Here is a 20710-nt window from a genome sequence, read left to right as displayed (position 1 = left end):
TTACCGGTCATCTTTTAAAAAAAATAAATAAAAATAAATAAATGTTTTATGCACTTTCTGTATGTCTGCTATATTTCAGAATTTTAAAAACATGAGAAAGCTCATTATGTATGGATATGGACCAATCCCCCCCATCTTTTTTTTTTTTTTTTTTGGCAGCTGGCCAGCACAGGGATCAAACCCTGGACCTTGGTGTTATCAGCACCCAGCACCATGCTCTAACCAACTGAGCTGGTTAAGCCAATGCTGGGCCAATCTCCAAAATACTATTGAGTAGGGGGGAAAAGCAACATTCAGACAGTGTATGTGATATGCTACCATCTCTGTTAATTTTTTTTAGTATTTAAAAAATAAGATGCATGTGTATTTGCTTGCATATGCATCTAGTGCCTGTGGATTGGTCACAATAATTGATGCAAACATTAATTGTCTCAAGGAAGGAGAATTTGGAATACCTTGTGAATGTTACCCATCCAAAAAGCAAAAACTTGGGCCGGCCCGTGGCTCACTCGGTAGAGTGTGGTGTTGATAACACCAAGGCCCCGGGTTCGGATCCCATATACGGATGGCCGGTTCGCTCACTGGCTGAGTGTGGTGCTGACAACACCAAGTCAAGGGTTAAGATCCCCTTACCGGTCATCTTTTAAAAAAAAAAAAAAACAAAAAGCAAAAACTTACTTATTTTTTAATTTCAAAGATAGCAAAACTTTCTACAATGAGATGGGTTTCTCTCATTCCTGTCTCCACAACACCCATTCCCTTAATCAGGGATGACTGATGTTACCAGGTTCTTGTGTATTTTTCTGGAGAAATTATATGCAAATGTAAGCAAACAAATATATTTTTTAGCTATTCCCACCCACCCCCACTTTTTTTTTTTTTTTTAGATAACTGGTAGTGTCCTGTACACAGCATATTGGACCTTGCTTTTTTAACTTAATAAGTTTAAGATGTCTGTCCATATCAGTATATGTACAATACTTTCCCTACTCTTTTTTGCAGCTGTGTAGTATTCCACTGAATAAATGTACCAAAAATTTGTGCCACAAATCCCACACTGATTGTCCAGCTGTTTGTTTATTACAAACAATGCTGAAATGAGTAACTTTTGTACACGGATCATTTGGCACAGAAGGGAATATATCTGTAGAATAAATGTTATAAGTGGAATTACAGTGCCAAAGGGTATATTCATTTGTAATTTTGTGCAGATACTGCTAAATTGACCCCATAGGATTTTACCAATTTACACCCTGTCAGCAATGTATGAGTGTGTCCATTCCCCCATACCCTCACCAGCACTTTGATTTATATTAAACATTTGGATTTTTCTCTGAGAGCTGAAAATACCTTAATTTTTTTTTTTAATTTTTAATTTTTTTTTAAAAAACATGACTGGTAGGGGGATCTTAACCCTTCACTTGGTGGTGTCAGCACCACGCTCTCCCAAGTGAGCCACAGGCCAGCCCCCTTAATTTTTTTTTTTTTTCTTTTTTTTTAAAGATGACTGGTAAGGGGATCTTAACCTTTGACTTAGTGTTGTCAGCACCACGCTCAGCCAGTGAGCTAACTGGCCATCCCTACATAGGATCCGAATCAGTGGCCTTGGTGTTATCAGCACCACACTCTCCTGAGTGAGCCACAGGCCGGCCCTCCTTAATTATATTTAATAGACTATTTTCTGGTATAGTTTTAGATTTACAGAAAAATTATGAAAATAGTAGTGTCTGGGCCAGCCTGTGGCTCACTCGGGAGAGTGTGGTGCTGATAACACCAAGGCCACGGGTTCGGATCCCATATAGGGATGGCCGGTTAGCTCACTGGCTGAGTGTGGTGCTGACAACACCAAGTCAAGTGTTAAGATCCCCTTACTGGTTATCTTTTAAAAAAAAACAAACAAATAAAACAAGGTCAACGGTTCAGATCCTCATACCAGCCAGCTGCCAAGAAAAAAAAATTACTTTTGTCATTTTACCTTGCTTTTCTGTTTCTTTTTTTCTTTTAATCATCCTACTATTTACCTTGCTTACTTTTATTTTTTTGCCATAAAGTCATTATAACAAAAATTTTATATAATCAAATTTACTAATCTTTTCTTTCACATCATCTGGGTTTCCTGTCCTACTTATGAATGTCTTGCCCATCATAAGATTATAAAAATAATATTCATGGTTTCTTCTGATACTTTCAAAGTTTTATTTTTTACATTTAAATCTTTGATCCATCTGAAATCACTAGTTGGGTGAGGTGTGATGTTCTCCCTCTTTCCGAGTGTAAAGAAATGCTAACTAGGTCTGGCCCAGTTAATTAGAATGTGGTGCTGATAATACCAAGATCCAGGGTTCGATCCCTATACTGGCCAGCTGCCAAAAAAAGAAAAGCCAACTAAAGTGCAAATTAAATAGGATTTTTTCATCTACCAGCTCAGCAAAAATTTAAAAGTTTAAAAATGCACAGCCCTGGTAAGAATCTAGGGAGACAGATATCTGGATATGCTGTTTGTGGGAGTGCAGTCACTCTGTGAAACATGGCAACCGTCACTGAAATGTAAAATATACTGTAATGGCTTATTCTAGATCTCAACTTGATTATATTAAGGGATATCAAGAAACTTGGTAAAGCTGTCTTTTTAGGTATGTCCATGGGGGTGTTTCCAGAAGAGATTAGCATAAGGGTTGAGTGGACTGGATGGGAAAGATCTGCTCTCAGTAATTGGCGGGAGCCACCAATCTGCTGGGGGCCCAGAGAGAACAAAAATGGAGAAAAAAGGCGAATTGCTTTCTCTATCCACTGGAGCTGGGATATACTCTGCTCTCCTATCTGTTGACACCAGAACTTGAGACTTCTCAGTGTTTGGGTTCCAGGTCTTCACTAACGGCATCATCAGCTTCCCTGGTTCTGAGGCCTTCAGACTTGAACTGAGCCACGTTACCAGCATCCAGTTTGCAGAGAGCCCACCATGGGACTCCTCAGCCTTCCCAGTTGCATAAGCCAATTCCCCTAATAAATCCCCTCTCATTTATTTATGTACATATCCTACTGGTTCTCTCTGGAGAACGCTAACTAATACACATACATTCCCTTTGTTTTGTTTCTGTTTTTGTTTTTTGTTGTTGTTTTTGGTGGCTGGCCAGTACAGAGATCCAATACACATTTGCTTTGACCAAATGCTTCTACCTCTGGGACTTTACCTGACATGTATGTTCATACAAGTGTACAAGGTTTATGTATAGCAGTGCTTACTGTACTGTGGTGTATAGTAGCAAAAACTAGAATTGCCCATTGGTAGGAGTGATGGTGAAATCTGTTCATTCATTCATTGATGGAATAAATATTTACTGAGCAGCTATTGTATGTCAGGAACTGTGCTGGGTGCTGGGATGCAGCATGGAAGAAAAGGTACCTGCTCTTATGTATTCACATGTAAGTTGGGGGAGACAAGACAGACCCTGAACAAGTGGACCACAGATCAACAAGCTGAGCTCAGATTGTACTGAGCAAGGGACAGCCCCAGAGGCTTCTGTGTCCATGAGATATTGCTGCATAACAAACCACCTCAAAACCTGAAGGTTTACCATGGAATATCACCCAGCCACCCAAAGGAATGAAGCACTGGTACATGTTACACCATGGATGAAACGTGAAAACATTATGCTCAGTAAAAGATGCCAGATACAAAAAGTTACATAGAGTATGATTCTATTTATACAGGTTGAGTATCTCTAATATGAAACTCCAAAATCCGAAATGCTCCAAAATCTGAAACTTTTTAAGCACCAACATTGTTACCAAATTAGGCTCTTGGGTCCCAAAGTCATAGAAATGAACAATGTACCTAGCAGTAAAGCAAGCAATGCTTTATTAAAAGAGGAGATAGACTTATGCATAGGTAGCTACAGGGAAGCTAGCTCACTGAGGGGAGCTGTTTAAAGTTCCTTTATAGGGCAATGGGACAAGGGGTGCAGGCCAGCAGCATCATCCTGTGCCTCTGGAGGTGGTCCATTCTGTTCTTCCTGTTTGTATCACAGGCACATGCTCAGTTAGGGCTTTGGTCTTTGTGCCTGCTTAGTAGGTCCAAGATGGTGGTGTTACTCATTATCACTACCCCAGGAGGGTCGTTGTATCAGTCACCTTGAAGTTTTGTGCTCATGTGGGAACTCCTAAAGGGATCTTAAAGTTAATATGTAACTTAATTTTTACAATTAAGGGAAAAGAAATGGGTAGATAATAATTAGCTTTAACAAAGCTAACAGTTATATTTTAACAAGCCTTGGGAAAGGGGTTTTGCAACTCTGAATATCTGTTCCCCTCTTATCTCAGTTTATCAGGTTATGATCTCTTTCAGTTACTTTTATCAGGGCCATGGGGTAATCATGCAACCTGTGGGCCTCATGACTGAGGAGTAGAAAAGTAACATGTCTTCAGCAGGGAAAGTGGAGTCAGTTTGGTTCACAGGCCTATCACTATTCTGTCTCAACATGATGCTCAAATTTCAGATTTCAGATTTTCGTATTAGGGATGCTCAACCAGTAACTATAAGGCAAATATTCCAAAATCCCAGAAAATTAAAAATCTAAAACACTTCTCCTCACGCACATTTTGGATAAGGGATACTCAACCCGAAACACCCAGAATAGGCAAATCGGGCTGGAGGGAGGGTGGGTGTGAGTGTCTGCTTAATGGATATGGGGTTTCCATTTGAGATGATGAAAATGTTATGGAATTATATAGTGGTTGTAGTTGCACAGTTTTTTTTTTTTTTTGGCTGCTGGCCAGTATGGAGTTGCACAACTTTGTAAATAGACTAGAAATTACTGATAAAAAAGTGAATTTTATGTTATATGAATTATCTCAATAAATTGTGAGGGAAAAAGTCACAGCTTAAAACAATAAACATTTGTTACTTTTCTCAGGTGGTTGGGTGGGTCACCTGGGTGATTCTGCTGATTTGAGCAGTTGCTGGTGGGGGGTGGGAAGTGAGGGAACGGCCTGGCCGATCTAGGGATACCTGCACTGGGACTCTCACCTCTCCACAGAGTGTCTCTCATGTCCAGCAGGCCAGCCCTGGCTTGTTCATATGGTAGAGGCAAGAGTCCATGCAGAGCAAGGGGATATGCGCAAGGCCCCCCTGAGGCCTGACTTGGAACTGGCACAGGTCATTTTTGCCACATTCTGTTTGCCAAAGCAACTCACTCCTTCAAAGACTCAGGAAATAGCCTCCACCAGTATGCAAAATCACATTGCAAAGAGCTCAGATACGAGGAGGGGTGCAGAAATGGGTCCGTTTTGCCATTTCCCCACCCCAGCCTCTGAGGAGGTGTGGGGAAGGAACCATAGGAACGAGCTAGAAGCTTCAAGGATGAGAGAGAAGGCCAAGGAGACTGCAGCCCAAGGAGTTTAGGGAGAGTGGGCAGAGCCAGAGTCTCCGGGGTCTTGCTGGCTTGACTAAAGGGTTTGAGCTTTTATTCCTTGTGAAATGGAGAGGTGTCAGGTAAGGGGGCAGTGGGTCTGATTTATAACTTTTAAAGATTGATCTGGCTGCTGTGTGGAGAACAGCAAAGGGGAAGAGGGGAATGGCCAGGGGAGATGGGAGCTGGGGGAGCTTTGAGAGCTCAGGCATAGAGCAATATGTTTAAATAAATTGGGAGGTGTTTGACACAGTGCATCTGCTGACAGCTGCAGAAAGGAGCAGGCAGCTGAAGATGTATTAGGGAAAAAGAGCGAGGTACAAGTCCATGTATGGCATGTTCCAATCTGTGTAAAAGATGAAAAGATGAGATTCATGGACATATGTGAAGAGTTTTGAAAAAGGAGAAGCACAGCGGTTATTTCAGGGGCTGGGATTCTGAGGTTCTTTCTTCCCCTGGATACTCTTCTTCCTTTTGCAGTTTTTCAAAACCACATGCACATTATTTTCACAATGAGAGATTTTCAAGTGGATGATTTTATTCTTGCAGTTGGCTTACAAGAGAAACAAAGGGGAATCAATACAATTCCTGGACAAAGCAGAAAAACAGCCTGGATCGGAATGCAGCAGAAGATGGGATGATTTTTGCAAAAAACAGGCAGGAAGGTGGGACTGCTTGCAGTCAGACATACGGGATAACAATGCAAACTTGAGACTGTGTGGCATTAGTACATACGGATTTGGCACGTCTTCAAAGTACTCTGAAAAGCAGGAACATTGTTTTGTGTGCACAGTTATAGACATGGTAAGGCATTTGTCATCATTTGACCCCATCTGGTCAAAACATTTATAATAATAAACATTCATGAATTTATTCCTGCAACAAATTTATGGGCGTGGCCAGGCAGGTGGTGTCCTGAGCTTTTTACACATTTAATCTTCTCAGCAACTCTAGGAAATAGGGTGTGCTGACATGCACATATTACAGGTGCCAGAATGAAGGCACAGAGAGGCTGAGGAATTTGCCCAGGGTTGCACAGCCAAGAAGTGATGGAGCCCCAATAGAGTCGACACCAGCCCCTCCGATGAATAGAGCACATCTCAGCCCTGAGTCTCTGCCACTCTGGGGAACCAGGGATTCCCAGTGCTATAAGTGACCTCGGGCTTGGCAACCTTTCAGTGTGTGCCCTACACTCAACTCATTGTTGCAAACGTTTACTGGACTAAAGGCTGGGAACACAGCCGCAAACAAAACCGAGATCCCTGCCTCTTGGAACTCTGGAAAAGGTACTCAAAATGGCCCATTTTATATATGGGGAAAGTGAGGCACTGAGCGACTATGTGAACTGCCCAAGTGCCCACAGCGAGGCACAACCAGCAGAGCTGGGATCTAAACCAGTTTGATGCTGCAGCCACTTTAAACCACTAGCCCTGGGCAGGGGATGTTTACGGGCAACACACTTGGGTGGTAGGATGGTGTGGGGATATTAGCACTTTGAATGTGTCCCCACGGCCTCCTGGTCCCCATTGCTTCTGATGTCAGCTGTTAAGGTTCATCTTGCAGTTTTCCAAATTTTCTCTTTATCTTTCAGAATTTTTACTATGGTGTACCTGGGTATTTGTTTTTTCTTTAATGGCATCCTTATTTTTTCAGTTTTTCTCTACTCTCTTATTTCCACACTGACACACATCACTTGTGAGAAAAAGTTTGAATAAATGGCCCCATACAAATCATACCTGCCCCAAGGCCTCCCCTTTCCCAAGAGGGAGGAAATGGAAAGCTGAGGCCTAAAGGGACACAGGTGTGTCCACATTTGCTCAGTTGCACTGACGACTCCAGGCTCCCCCCAGCAGCAGACTCAGTGCTGAGACCTTCTCTCCTGGTTCCATCCCAACCCACCAATAGTATCCAGATGCCAGGCACAGCCTCCCCAGCCCAGCTGCCCCTCACGGGGTAACCATCCAGAGGGACAGAGGCCCACTGAGCAAGGTCATGTTATGGATGAGGAAACAAACCAGGGGAGGCAACACAGGGAAGGATTCAAATATTCATCTTGGGGGTCAAGGCAGCCAGCAGGATTCTGTGTGGGTGAGGGCCTCTACAAGCAGAGCTCCAGGGCAGGCAGAAGCAGCCAAGGAGGCCATCTGACCAGCAGCAGCCACATCAGAAAGTGATGAGAGCAAACTCAAAACTGGGTGGGCTTCAGACTTTACATATTCAAGACTCAACATCCATTAAATGTCTACCATACGCTGGAGCACTAGACAAAGCCATTGCTCCCCAGCACAGGGTAAACATAAAATAGACAAACTAGGTTATTAGGAGGAGATCAGTGCTGTAGACAGCAGTTAAAGTAGGGCATGGGGTGGAGGGTGGCGAGTCCCCAGAAGGTGGCATTTCACAGGTGAGGTAGTTAAGCCACGTGGAATCAAGGAACAGCAAGGAGGCTGGTATCCAAGTGAAGTGGGATGAGAACTACGGGAGGGTTTTGAGCAGGCATTAAGTCACCTTAGTTTTAACAGGATCTCTCTGGGTCTGGGCTGAAAATAGATCCAAGTGGGGGAAGGGCAGAGGCTACTGCGAAAGTCCAGGCAAGACCGGGGACTTGTAAGAAGCAATCAGGTTTGCCATCCTTGGAATTGAACAATGCTGGAGTGGAGACAGAGTTGAAATCAAGAGCTTGGCATTTGAGGGGGGTTGAGTCTGCCCCAATAGGCAGGGCTCCTGGCCCTCTGACCCCAAAAGCAAGTTGAATCCCAGGGAGTCCCTTGGTCCTTGACCACAGAGCTGTGGAGTGGGGACAGGGTCCCCAGGATGGCAGGAATCATGGGTGCCCTCAATACTGGATCCTTGCCCCTGGCAGTGGCTGGTACACAGTAGGTATGCAGGGAACATGTCAGGAGCAATGGCATGGGTGACCCTTTCCCTAGTTAAGCCTCAGTTTCTACACCTGTAAAATGAGGCTGACAACTGCTTCACAGGGTGACTGGGTGGGTATTTGGATGAGAAATGGTCACTCCACAAATACTGTTTTATGTGTATATATGCAAATGTACATGTGTACATGTGCCACACACTCATCTGAATATAGTTACGAATGCCCCGCTCCTCACAGTATTTATATTCTAGTATAGAACAAATAAAACATTAATAGTTATGTACTGAGCACTTACTACATGCAGGACCTGTTCTCAGCCCTTTGCATTCATTAATTCACCTCATTTTAACAATGGAGGAAGGTCTTGCAACTTGCCCAAGACCACACAGTGGGATGAGCTGGTGGTAGAACCTGGGCAGACCATGTACAGTGTCCATGGCTGTGTCATCACAAGTTGTAATTAACACTAGGAAGCTAACAGGCAAAAGGTAAGAGAGTGCAGAGCACCAGGCAGAACCTACTTTAGACAGAGTGGTCAGAGAAGATCTTCGAAGAGTCACTGAGCTAAGACCTGATCAGTAAGAGCCAACCTCGACGACATAGGGGCAAAGGGAATAGCTCAGGCTGTTTCCTGATGCTGGTTTCTGGCTGGGCACCTGGGACTGCCACCTCTCTCCTGGGTGGCCACTGCAAGTAGGAGTCACATCCTCCTGGCCTCAGCTGCCCATCTAAAAGATTGGGCTGCAAAAGGTAAAGCCCCACATACAACTGTGGCTATCACCCCTTGACCCAGTCTAGGGTATGAAGGTGGTCTTCCTCACTCCATACCTGTGGTCCCCCAGGTCCTGGGACCCCCCTCCCCCCAAATCCTCAAACCTTGCTGCACCAGGGGCCCAAAACGGGGCATAAGCAGCTCCAGGGCCCACAGCTCCTTAGCCTATGCCCTTCTGGGTGGGAAAAGGCCTCTCCTCTTCTGAATGGACACCCCCACTCCAAGGAGGTTCAAGTCGGGATTCTTTAAGCACTTCACAAAGGGGCAAAAGATGTAGATCAGAGGTCAGCAAGTCTTTTCTGTGAAGATAGTGACCCCACACCAAGCCCAGAGTACCTGCCCCACCTCTCCCTGCACATCCAGCCTTGATACCTTCTTCGGATGGACAAGCTGACACACAAGAGTTTTGGTGATGTGGCCTGAATGACAACACACAGTGCTGGAGCTCCCCAAAGCTGCACAAAAGGGAGGCCCAGTGGAGAAAAAGCTGGCTGACTCTTTATTGATTTTCGGGTGCAGGCTCAGGAGCTTTTGGTGGGGCGGGTCCGCTTCCTCTTCACCATCACAGGCTTCTGGCTGCGCAGGATGGCGCTGGCTCTGCGGATGGCGGCCTGAAGGAAAGTAAAGGGGGCTTAACTCACCCTCTCCACCAGACCTTACCCATCCTGCCTGCCTCCCAGACCCTGGAGTACAGTTGAGAGGACAGGTCCCTCTCCCTCCCCAGCCCAGATCCAGGCAATAAGCAGAGGGCCCTTCCCCATGGCACTGGCCAGGTTCCCCCATCCAGTCCCTCAGGTGTAGTCCACCACTCCCTCCACCCCCCACAGGCTCAACTACTCCTGACCAGGAGCCCAGCCCCAGCTATCCTCTTGCCCAGGGACCCTGCCATGATCACTCACCATGCGCAGATCAGGGCGGTACTTGTTCTTGCGGATCATGTGCCTGATGCTGCTGAGTGTGGCCCGGGCATTCTTGTTGATGGTGGTCCGTACATAGGAGGTAGCTGGCTTTCGCTGGCCTAGTTGGGGAGGTGGAGGGTCCAGGAGTCAGCGCAACTGTCTGAGCCTTTACTGTACCTCCCAGATGTCTAAAAGGCAATCTCACCCCAAGACCCTGATAAGCACCCCTGGTGTGTGACACTGGGCAGGCCACTTCCCTAAGCCAGCCCCTCAGCCTCCTGGACCAGGCCAACAGATAGAGAGCCCTGTCTCTCCCCACTTTGATTTATCAGGCATTCACTGAGTGACTACTGCTAGGCCAGGTCCTGCCCTGGGCACTTACATATATCTCATCCTCACTGCATCCCAGAGACACAGCAACATTCATTACCACCTCATTCTACATAGCTGGAGCAGAAAAAATAAGACAAGAACTCTCTTGTCCAAGTCACACACATATAGCAGATCTGCTAATTTTACTCTGCATCTAGGCCACTTGACTCCAAAACTCTGGTGGTCCAGACAGCAGGTAAGGTGGGTGCTTGGCCCCATGCTGACCACGTAGCAATCATTGCTCAGATTGCAGCTCTGGTCTCCTCCACTGCCTCACCTTCCCAGGGCCTAAGCTACCCGCTCTGGAACAATCCTGAACTGAGTAGGGGCAGAGTTAGCAAGCAAAGTTCTGACGTGCAGAGCTGTGAGGCCTGGCCCTGATGCTGAGGTGATGGAGAAAGCCAGGTGTGAGGAAGAGCCCTGGGGCAAGAGTAAAACCTAGACTCCACTGCCCAGGATCAAAAAGTGAACAACTCCCTGACACCACCCAATTGTGTCTACCATGAAAACATGCTTTTCCAGGGCCGAGCCCGTGGCACACTTGGTAGAGTGCTGCGCTGGGAGCGCGGCGACGCTCCCGCGCCGCGGGTTCGGATCCTATATAGGAATGACCGGTGCACTCACTGGCTGAGTGCCGGTCATGAAAAAATGACAAAAAAAAAAAAAAAAAAAAAGAAAACATGCTTTTCCTGTGCCATGAAGATGCCAGCGTCAGTCAGGATATGAAATCAGATGGAACCAACCAGGCCAAAGCCCTGCATTCCTGGCAATGGGTATAAAGTTTCCCCCAAAAGCAGCCCATATTTCCCCTTCATGCCAATCTAATTCCATAGCCCAGGAAAGGCCACCCATGTATTTAGCAATCAAAGAGAGAAAAGCAAAGTTTTTAGGACCCAACACTCCAGTACAGGGTCCTCAGGAGTGAGAATGCAGGAGCCCACTGAGGCAAGCAACCAGCTGCTCCGGGGCTGTGTTCCTAAGACAGGAGGATAATCTCCTCCAGGGTCAGCAAGAGTCACTGAGATGACCAGCCCAGCAGGCTGCAGCAGCTGCTGCCCCTGAATAGAAGGATGCTTGGCTCTGAACCAGAACAGAAGCCAGTCCCAATCAAGAACCTACGAAAAGCTCACTCCTTTAAAACAACAAAAAACCCTGGTGGAGAACAAATGTGGAGAAGGGATATTCCATGAGAGACCCTTGCTTCTCCCTTGACCTCCTCTCACAAGATACTCAAGAGAGACCCTAAAAGGTCTGTCTGACAGGACAGTTTATGGGAGTAAGGTCCTCAGGACCCCTTCTCTGAGCCCACACAGGTAGAATGGAGGTAAAACTACTGCTTCTGACCCAGCCTGTCACCTCCTCCATATGGGGACTCGGGTAGGGCTCCTCACCTGCTTGCTTCAATTTTCTCACCAGAGATGGAAATATCCACCCCCACCTGAGTTGTTTTGAGGATTTAATCTGAAAGCATAATACAATTATGCAGTCCTGTGATTTAAACCTCACGACTACCTGATGAAGCTCAGATCCTATTAGTTTTCCCATTTTACAAGTGAGAAAACAGATTAAGCGACCTTTCCAACTTCCAAAGCAGGCAAGTCAGCGAGAGAAGCCGTCTTCCCACGCCAACATTCTGACTCCAGGGACAGTCTTCCCACGCCAACATTCTGACTCCAGGGACACTCCATTCAATGGCAGAACCACTCCTCTTTCCTGACAGTTAAAAAAACCACAGCTCCCTGCTCCGAAGGGGGTCTGCTGTCTGGGCCAAGCCAGAGTAAACGCTCACCGGATCTCCGTTTCATGACCACCACGACACCTTTGCCGTCGGCGGCCGGCTCCACGCCCACAGTCTTGCGATGAATCAGCCCATTGTAGCGGAAGGAGTTGCGGGCCTTCAGGTTATTGGGCTCCTAGAAAAGAGGAGGCTTAGGGGATCGTGAAGGGGGGGCCCCGGAGATATGCAAAGGTCCCTTCTTCTGACCCAAAGCGTCGGAGACCTCAGGACCCTCCTCCTGCCAGGCGTCCGGGCCCCACTTACAGTGCTGTACGTCTGTTTATTCCTTTTGATCAGGAAACTGGAGCAGTTCCGCACGACCATCCACTGCAGATGCGCAGACATGGCGGCGGCTGCGGAGAAACAGGGCACGTGAGGGACGTCAAACGGAGCAGGCCGACCCCGGGCCGCGGGGTTCGGACAGCACAGGAAGAGAGTGACTGGGAACCTGGGTGAAAGGGGGTATCCCTGAGAGAAGAGCGACCTAGAACTTTTGTCAGGCCGGATTCAGGAAGCCGAGACTAACCTCGAGGAATGGGGGGGAGGGGAAGAAACCGTGAGAATCCACAACGACTTCAGGCGGCAGGGTTGGGGCCCACCAAGGACCCTCGGGGAGCAAGGAGAGAAGGCAGGCAGGGGCCAAAGACAGTGGGCGGCGGGCGCGAGATGGCGGCCACGCCGGGCGGACAGAGGACGCAAACTCACCTCCTCTCGCCTCGGCGACCGGAGACGGAAAGAGGCGGGTGGGGGCGGGGCTCCGCCTTTAATACTGTATACGCATTTCCGCTTCGTCTCTGAGCGCGCGCCAGGAACGGCGGGGCGCCTCTTCTCCCTCCCTTCCGGCCCTCAGCCAAGGCGGCTCGGCGGTGTTCGGCTATTTCCGCCTGGCTGTCGAGTACTGCTCGGGAATCATTGGCACTCTTCTGTTAGAGAACCGAGAGAGCACGTTATCGGCCGTGGAACGCAGCCGTTCCGAGGACAGTTCGGAAGTTTTCGGAACTCCACGGCTGGATTTCCGAATGGGTCCAATTCATGAGGCCCCTAAACCCATTCCTTAGCGGCTTCTCTCCGGTATTGCTCACCCAGAGCTTGGCACTGTGCTTGGCACTTGATGGCTGCTCAATAAACATTTGTTTTATGAATGCGCGTGAACTATTTAAGTCTATACCCGGCGTCCTCGGATGCTTCCGGTCTTCTTCGTAAGCCCTCGGCTATTCCCGAGGCGGGCACCGAGGCCCGCTCGGGCATTTTCGGAACTCCGGGAAACGCTCTTCGGAGGGGCGGCCTTCTTTCCCTATTCGCCCATGCCCGGATCTGTTCGGAAATACTCGGTCTCCATTCGGTCACGTTCGGAATCATTCCGCTAATCCGGCCGCTCCCTTGCAGATTATCGTCTCCAGGGTCTTCTTGAAATAAACTTAAACTGTTTAGAGGTTGGAGAGAACCTAGACGGAAGCTTCTTGCAGACTGCCACCCCAGGGGAGCGTGGAAGTCGTTGTTTGGAGGAAAACAGTTTGCATGTGACAGCTCTTGATTCCCACTAGAGGTCCCTATTGGTTTGTCCACCCTCTTCCCTGTGCATCTCTGCCTTCCATCTGTGCTGCCCACCCCACCCCCGCGTCCATTTTCCCCTCTCCAGTCTGCCCTGTGCCCCACCCACTAAACTCCTTGGAAGTTTGTTTTCTGTTGTCAGGGTCATCTTAAGGAGCAGGATCCTTGCCTGATGTTTCTCTGTGTCCTCAACCTTACCAGCACAAGGCCTGGTGCTGAGAAGGACGCTAGAGACCCCCTACTGAACAAAGGAATGGAAAAGAGAGAGAGAGAGAGAAAAGGGGGCCGGCCGCGGCTCACTTGGGAGAGCGTGGTGCTGACAACACCAAGTCAACGGTTAAGATCCCCTTTAAAAAAAAAGAAAAAAGAAAGAGGGGGAAGAAAAGGAATGCCAGTGCCTTTGTCACCTCCATTAATGCACTTTGACTTGTGATTACATCTGGGAACTCCTTGAGACCAGGGGCCTTGTCTGCCCTTAGACTTCACCACTAATAAGTCTTGACAGTCTTAACAGTTTGCCCGGTTACCTCCATTAAAGCACTGTGGATCTGATAGTAGTGTCAGAGAGCTCCTGTGAGTCGCATCTATCACACTGCCCTCGAGATCTTAGCGCTGAGGCCAGGCACATAGGAGGCACCAGAAGACACGCGTTGAGTGAAAAATTCTCAGTTCTCTGACCACCGTGTTTCCTTTAGAGCACCCTGACTATTGATTCTCCGCGTCCCAGAGTTCCTTGGGGTCCAGGGACCTTGTCTGATCTTTGTTTCTCTTCCCGCTTGTCCCCACCACGGTGCCCAGGAGGCCTCTGGAGGCAGGCACTAAACAGAAACAATGCCCAGACTCCCACAATGTCCTACCCTGCCACCATTAAAATACCCTGGATTTTGACCATGTGTTGCACTTCTTGGGGGACACCAGCTCTGGGTCACCCGTATCTGTGCACCCGGCTGCCCCCAATACAGGTCGCTGAGGGACAGGCCCTGCATAGAAACCACTGCCAGGGCGTCCCCGCATCGGGCCTACCAGCGCCCAGCCCAGCTCAGGTGACCAGACGGGCGCCGGGCACACCTGGCGCCGTCCCCTAACCCCGCCCCGGGCCGGGCCGCACCCCGGAACGCTCTCTCTGATCCAGCCGCGGCGGTGCAGGGCCATGGCGGCGGCGCCAGCGGGGTGCGCTTCGCAGAGCCCACCACCGGGTGCATCACTCGCGCCAGCAGCCGTGCCCGCGCCCGCGGCCGGCTTGGGCCGCTGCCGGATGGCCTTGCTGCTGGCCGTGGCGCTGGACGTGGCGGGCATGGCGGCGCTGCTGACCGGCGTGTTCGCGCAGCTGCAGGTGCGCGGCCGCGACTTCGGCGACCTGCTCATCTACTCGGGCGCGCTGCTAGTCTTCCTGAGCCTGCTCGGCTGGATCCTCTGGTACACCGGCAACATCGAGATCTCGCGCCAGGAGCTCGAGCGCGATTACGGCCTGCGGCCCTCAGCGCTCGCCCGCCTGGCGCGCAAGCTCTCCCGCCGCTGGTCGGCGCCCGCCGGCGGCGGCCCGCGCGCTGTACCAGGCTCCCGGGGAGCGCGCCGAACCGCCCGCGCGCCCCCGCCTCCCGCCGCCGCCTGCCGCCGCGTGCGCCTGCAGCTCGCCACGCTCGAGGCCGGGCCTGGGGCGGCGGGCGCCTGCAGCGAATGAGCCCCAGGTGAGGGGGGGGATGGGGGGGAGGCGGTGAGGTGGGAAGAGATGGAGAGACAGAGAGGAGAGAGGGAGAGACAAGGGGAGATGGAGAGACAGAGAGAGGCAATGGGGAGATAGAGCCACAGGAGGAGGTAGAGACTGGAGAGAGGCAGAGAGTAGCAGAGACCCAGAGGGATGAAGACTGAGCGTCAGCAGGCATAAGTGCAGACTTGGGGGAGACAAATGAGACTGTGCCCCTGGAGTTGAGGGAGCTGGTGGGCGAGGCACTGTCAGCCCTCCCCAGCACTTGGAGGTACCACCCTTACTCCAGCCTCCAGGTGCACCAGGCCCCTCTCCTTGTAACTGGGTCTCTGAGGTCACTATTACTATCCCCATTCTACAGTGGAGGAAACAGTCCCAGAAAGGTGTCGCCTTTGCCCAAGGCCACATAATACTTAGGTAGAGGAGCCTGGATTCCCTGGACAAAGTAGTCCTAAGAGAGGGGGAAAGAGTAAGAAGGACCAACGAGGCAGGAGGAGTGAAGCAACCGATCATTTCCTCCCCTTTCTCTCTTCTCTACCTTCTATCTCGATTCCTAAACACACCTCTCCAGCTTGGCTGCCTTTGCTCAAAGACCTGCTATGAGGGCTGACCAGTTAGCTCAGTTGGTTAGAGTTCAGCTTAGTAACACAAAGGTCAAGAGTTTGGATCCCATTACCAGCCAGCCCATGAAAGAAAAAAATAAAAGACCTGCTGTGACTTCCTAGTGCCCTCTGATTAAACCCAAACCCCCACATTTTGGTCCCCCTCCTCCTCCCTTCTCTGCAATTACATCCCTCAGTCCCCAGACAGCCAAACTCACACCAACTGGCCTCTGTGCATGCTCTTCTCTACACCAGAAGTGTCCTTGCTGTCTCTAACTCCATCCAGAAAACTTCCCACATGTCTGTCCTGTAAGATACAACTCAACTTCTCAGTCCTTCTCTGGGCCTTCGTATTGTCTGAGTTACTCCTATTGCTGCTTGTATGACCATGTGCTGTGTCTGTGTTGGTACTGTCTTTCCCACTTGACAGGTAGTGGCCTTGAGGGTAAGACCTGGGTCTCTGGTGCCTTTGTTCCTAGCATTGCCCAGCAAAGAGTGTGAACTCAGGAAGGATTGATGATTGGGTAGGTAAGTGGAAGGATGGATGGATGGATAGGTTGGCTGATGAATGGGTGAATGGACTGGTGGGTGGATTGGTTGATGGATGGATGGATTAGGTGGATGGGTAGGTGGATAGAGGGATTAATGAATGAATTGGTTGGTGGATGGATGGATGGGTGGATGAATGGATGGATTGGTGAATAGATAGGTTGGTTGGTGGTTAAATGTGACTGGATTGATGGATGGGTGGACGGATGGGTTGTTTAATAAGTAGATGTGGATGGGTGGATGGATAGGTGGGTGGGAGATTGGTGAATGGATCAGCTGATTAATGAATATGGTGAGATTGGTAGATGGATGAATTGGTAGTTGAATGAAGGTTTGGACTGATGGGCAGGTAGATGGATGAGTGGATGGATGGGTTTGTTGATGGGTGGATGGATGGATGGGTGACTGAATTGGCTTTTCAAATAGAGGTTCCATAATAGAATTAACCCTAATGTCCTAAGACATTCTCTATATGTGATGAATTAATGGTTCTCTTATGCATTCAGAACGATATGCGTTCTATACTATTCTTTGTGAGAACTGAGAAAATTATCACTTCAGCCATATTCTGTGTTCTGTGGTTCAGAAAAGGAAACTGGTTTAAAAAAGCATGAATAGGGGCCGGCCCATGGCTCACTCGGGAGAGTGCGGTGCTGTTAATACCAAGGCCGCGGGTTCGGATCCCATATAGGGATGGCCGGCTGGCTCACTGGCTGAGCGTGGTGCTGACAACACCCAGTCAAGGGTTAAGATCCCCTTACCGGTCATCTTTAAAAAAAAAAAAAAAAGCATGAATAACTGTATGAGATGGTAAAGCATGAGCTAATACAAAATTTGGCATATAATGCAAAAATAACCACCTGTAATTAAAAATTACCTGTGAAAATCCTTTACACTGACCAAAAGTCTAACACAGCTGGTGGGCCTCCACTGCTGGAACCACCCATGGGAGACTATGGCCAAGCTTACTTGAGTATAGGCCCCTCTTAGAAAGAAAATGGACTTGTTCAAACACAGGACTCCTCCTTACTGGGGAGGGTGAGGTGCTCCCTACACTTGAAGGACAGAGAACTTGAATTTTAACAGAGGGACCCACAAGTTCTAGTTCTGATAACTCTCCTCTCCCTCTGAGACCAAAATTAGTTGAGTAGCTGGGCAGAGCCACCCCATCATTTGTTATTTCTCCTCCTTCTGTTTGTCTTCTTTCTCTGTCTCTGCCTGTCTCCGTATCTCTCTCACCCTGTCTCTGTGTCTCTGTCTCAGACTGTCTCCCCAGGCCTCTTTATCTCTCTGTCTCTTTTTCTGCATCTCTCACTCTCCCTGCCTTTCCCCATCTTGTACATGTGGATTCCAATGAGTTAAAGGCACACATGCATGCACACGTACACACACACACATGCTGGGGGCTCTCCGGCAGATGGGGGGATCCAGGAATGAAAGAGCCAATGAGCAAGTGTGTGAGTCAATGTGTGAGGGACTAAAGCAGGAGGAAGGAACTCCCTGCCCCTGCATCCCAGGCCACGGGGTGATGGGCTTAGGAATGCAGGGATGGGAGGGGAATCTGGAGCAGTTGCTAACTCCACCCTCCCCCCTGCAGATGACCCCATGGCTTCACCTATCAGGACCAGACTGAGATGTACAGCTGCTCCATACCTCATCCAACTGCCAGGACGCCTACCTGTCCTCCCTCTGTCGTCACTTGGATAAACAGCTCTGCCTCACAGCACTGCATGTCTACCTGGAAGAGGGACAGCGCTGGGGCCGGGGGGGGGGTGGGGGGGGGGGTGGAGATTGCTTGCTTCCTTCCAGGGCTGGGAGACTGAATGGGCCTGGCCATACCCACAGTGAGACTGCCCATGCCCTTGGGGATAGCCAGCTTCATGCTGGCCCTTCACAGAGGGGAACAGGTAGGGAGTTGAGAGCGGGAGGCAAGTATCTCAAGCCCAGACCCACCCACTCAGCCCAGACCTCCCTCAGCCCAGGCTTCCCTGTGTTAATTTGGGTCCTCCAAGAAGCAGACACAGGGACAAATCAAACTTGCAAGATATTTTTTGGGCGAAACACTTATGGAGGGTTAATTGGTACAGATCTGACACCTGCAAAGAGAAGGGAGGGAAGGAAGATTGGACAGGATGAGTCTTGGACATTAGTGCACTTCCAAGAAAATTTCAGCTGTCTGGTGGGGAGTCTGGGAACCAAAGTCATCTTCTGGGGGAGGCTCAGGTCCTGCAGGAAGGGGACCTACACTGGTACCCCCGCCATGCTCAGTCATTGTCAGGATCAGCCCAGGGGAGTCCAGGCACATGCTGGGGGGCGAGGGCACTCCCTTCAGAAGAAGAGCTGAAGGGCACATTTCCATGACTGTGGAATGCCCCCCAACCTCAACTCAGTTCAGGTACCCTTCCACCCTGCCCAACCCACACTTACCCTCAACTTCCTGCTTTCAGACCCACCTCACTCCAGCACCCTTACACCTACACACCTTTCAGTCGTCCAGGGTCCCTATGATCACAGCCCAGGAACCCAGTTAGCCCAGGGCCGCCCCACAATCAGCCCAGGTCCCCCTCAGCTCAGATCCTCCCCACTAACCCTCCAAGTCCCTCATATTCCAGACCTCCCCTCAACTCACTCCTCCCATGATCACAGCCCAGCACCCCTGCCCTCCACTCAGCCCAGGTCTCTTTCAGCCCCGATCCACCACACTCCTTCCAACACATGGACACATATTTACCTTGCACCAAGTTCCCACTGTGCCTCCTGCTCCCCACACCTCTCAAAAAAGAAACCACACATCCATACTCTATATCTGTATTGACGGGTCCCCCCGGGATGCCCCTAATCATCTCCCTCTGTTTCCTCGCTCCCTTCCGTCGCTTCTCCTTCGGTGCTCTGCAAGATGTCTTGCCCCTCCATAGGCGTGCTGCCCACAGACAGTGTCTTTTTGTCCATTGATGTCCCTTGGTCTTTGGACAGCAGTGAGACGGTCCTCGATAAGTTGCATTTACCCAGCAAGAAACCTGGAAGGTGCAACATATCCCGGCGCTTGGCCCACCTGGTGGGGAGGGAACACATTCAGTCTGGCCTACCCACCTGCCTGCTCCTTGGGAGGTAAGGGTGCCCACCAGAGCCCCCACCCTACTTGCCAGAACAGGCAGATGCTGCAGATCAGGAAGAGGAGGCTGCCACAGGTCCAGCCCAGGGCCCACATGTGCTTCCTCCGCATATTTTCTGGACAAAGGAGGGAGGTTGAAGACCCAAGTGTCTCAGCCCCATGCCCCAGGAACCTGGGCTTCGGGGCACTCACCATCTGGCCGCTGGTGGTAGCAGACCCCATCACGGTAGCAACATCGTAGGCGCAGGCACAGATTGGGGTTCTCGATTGCTGCCTGACCTCCACAGCTCTCCCTGTCCCACACGTCACCCTCACAGCCTGGACATGACCACAATGGGCAGCTTCATCACAGAGCCTGGCCCCACAGGCCTTAGAGCATGAGGTCCCAAAGCCAGGCTCAGGGGCTGCCTGTCTACTGCTTATTCAGTGTAGGATCCAGGAATCCACACCCCAATTCCTCTTCCCTCCAACCCAGAAGTCCAGGCCCTAATCCCTCCTCTCTCAGACCCAGGCCCCAGCTTATTCTCCCTTTAGACCCAAGAGTCTAATCTGGGCCCCTTCTCCCGAGGGGACCCAGGATTTCAGCCACTGCTCACTCCATGGGTAGAAGAATCCCTGGATTCCATTCCCATCTGTGGGAGAAAAAGGGTGGTGTTGGGGGGCTATATGGAGGCTGAGATGGCCCCCTCCTCAGCTCCCTGATCTTCTCATCAGCACCCTCACCTACTGAGCCCTGCATCAGCAGGAGAAGGCCCAAAGCTGGGATCCCGGAGCCCACCATGTCGCCTCCCCAGACCTCTGGGACCTCTGTGGGAAGAGGCCTGGAAGGACATCACCCCGGCAACCAGCTCAGCCCCGCCCTCCTGCCCTCCCAGCACCAAGATTCTAAGTTCTGTTGCTAGTGAGTTCCCTGAGCAATGAGGAAGAAGGGAGGGTTCACACTGGCCTGGTCTATTGACCCGTGTGTGTGTGTGCGGGGGGGTGTCTCAGGCTTTAGAAGAGCCTCCTTAGCAACTTGGGTGGGAAAGAGAAGTCTAGAAAGGGGCATGGCTGTTGGGGGTCTGGGGCTTCTCCTGCTTATCAAC

The 20710-nt window shown here is 50.1% G+C and overlaps 3 protein-coding genes across 3 annotated transcripts; 1 reads left to right on the top strand and 2 right to left on the bottom strand.

Moving 5' to 3' along the window:
* Positions 1 to 9534: 9534 nt before the first annotated feature.
* RPL28 (ribosomal protein L28) lies at positions 9535 to 12887 on the bottom strand. The gene is made up of 5 exons (XM_063091123.1): positions 12812 to 12887; positions 12371 to 12459; positions 12119 to 12242; positions 9958 to 10076; positions 9535 to 9669 (listed from the first exon to the last, which is right to left on the bottom strand). The coding sequence occupies exons 2-5, from the start codon at positions 12449 to 12451 to the stop codon at positions 9580 to 9582; spliced, it is 414 nt and encodes a 137-aa protein (XP_062947193.1). The 5' UTR covers positions 12452 to 12459; positions 12812 to 12887; the 3' UTR covers positions 9535 to 9579.
* A 1871-nt stretch (positions 12888 to 14758) lies between these two features.
* On the top strand, positions 14759 to 18257 carry TMEM238 (transmembrane protein 238). Its single transcript, XM_063092107.1, has 2 exons — positions 14759 to 15345; positions 18111 to 18257. Exon 1 carries the CDS (start codon positions 14808 to 14810, stop codon positions 15336 to 15338), a length of 531 nt encoding a protein of 176 aa, XP_062948177.1. The 5' UTR covers positions 14759 to 14807; the 3' UTR covers positions 15339 to 15345; positions 18111 to 18257.
* Positions 18258 to 19348: 1091 nt separating this feature from the next.
* Positions 19349 to 20406, bottom strand: TMEM190 (transmembrane protein 190). Its single transcript, XM_063091724.1, has 5 exons — positions 20349 to 20406; positions 20222 to 20257; positions 19818 to 19943; positions 19657 to 19741; positions 19349 to 19565 (listed from the first exon to the last, which is right to left on the bottom strand). Exons 1-5 carry the CDS (start codon positions 20404 to 20406, stop codon positions 19349 to 19351), a joined length of 522 nt encoding a protein of 173 aa, XP_062947794.1.
* Positions 20407 to 20710: the final 304 nt, after the last annotated feature.

The sequence above is a fragment of the Cynocephalus volans genome, chromosome 3 (genome assembly GCF_027409185.1).
Source record: "Cynocephalus volans isolate mCynVol1 chromosome 3, mCynVol1.pri, whole genome shotgun sequence".
Classification (NCBI taxonomy): Eukaryota; Metazoa; Chordata; class Mammalia; order Dermoptera; family Cynocephalidae; genus Cynocephalus; species Cynocephalus volans.
Note: the sequence above shows the minus strand (reverse complement) of the source record. Positions and strands in the feature narration are given on the sequence as shown.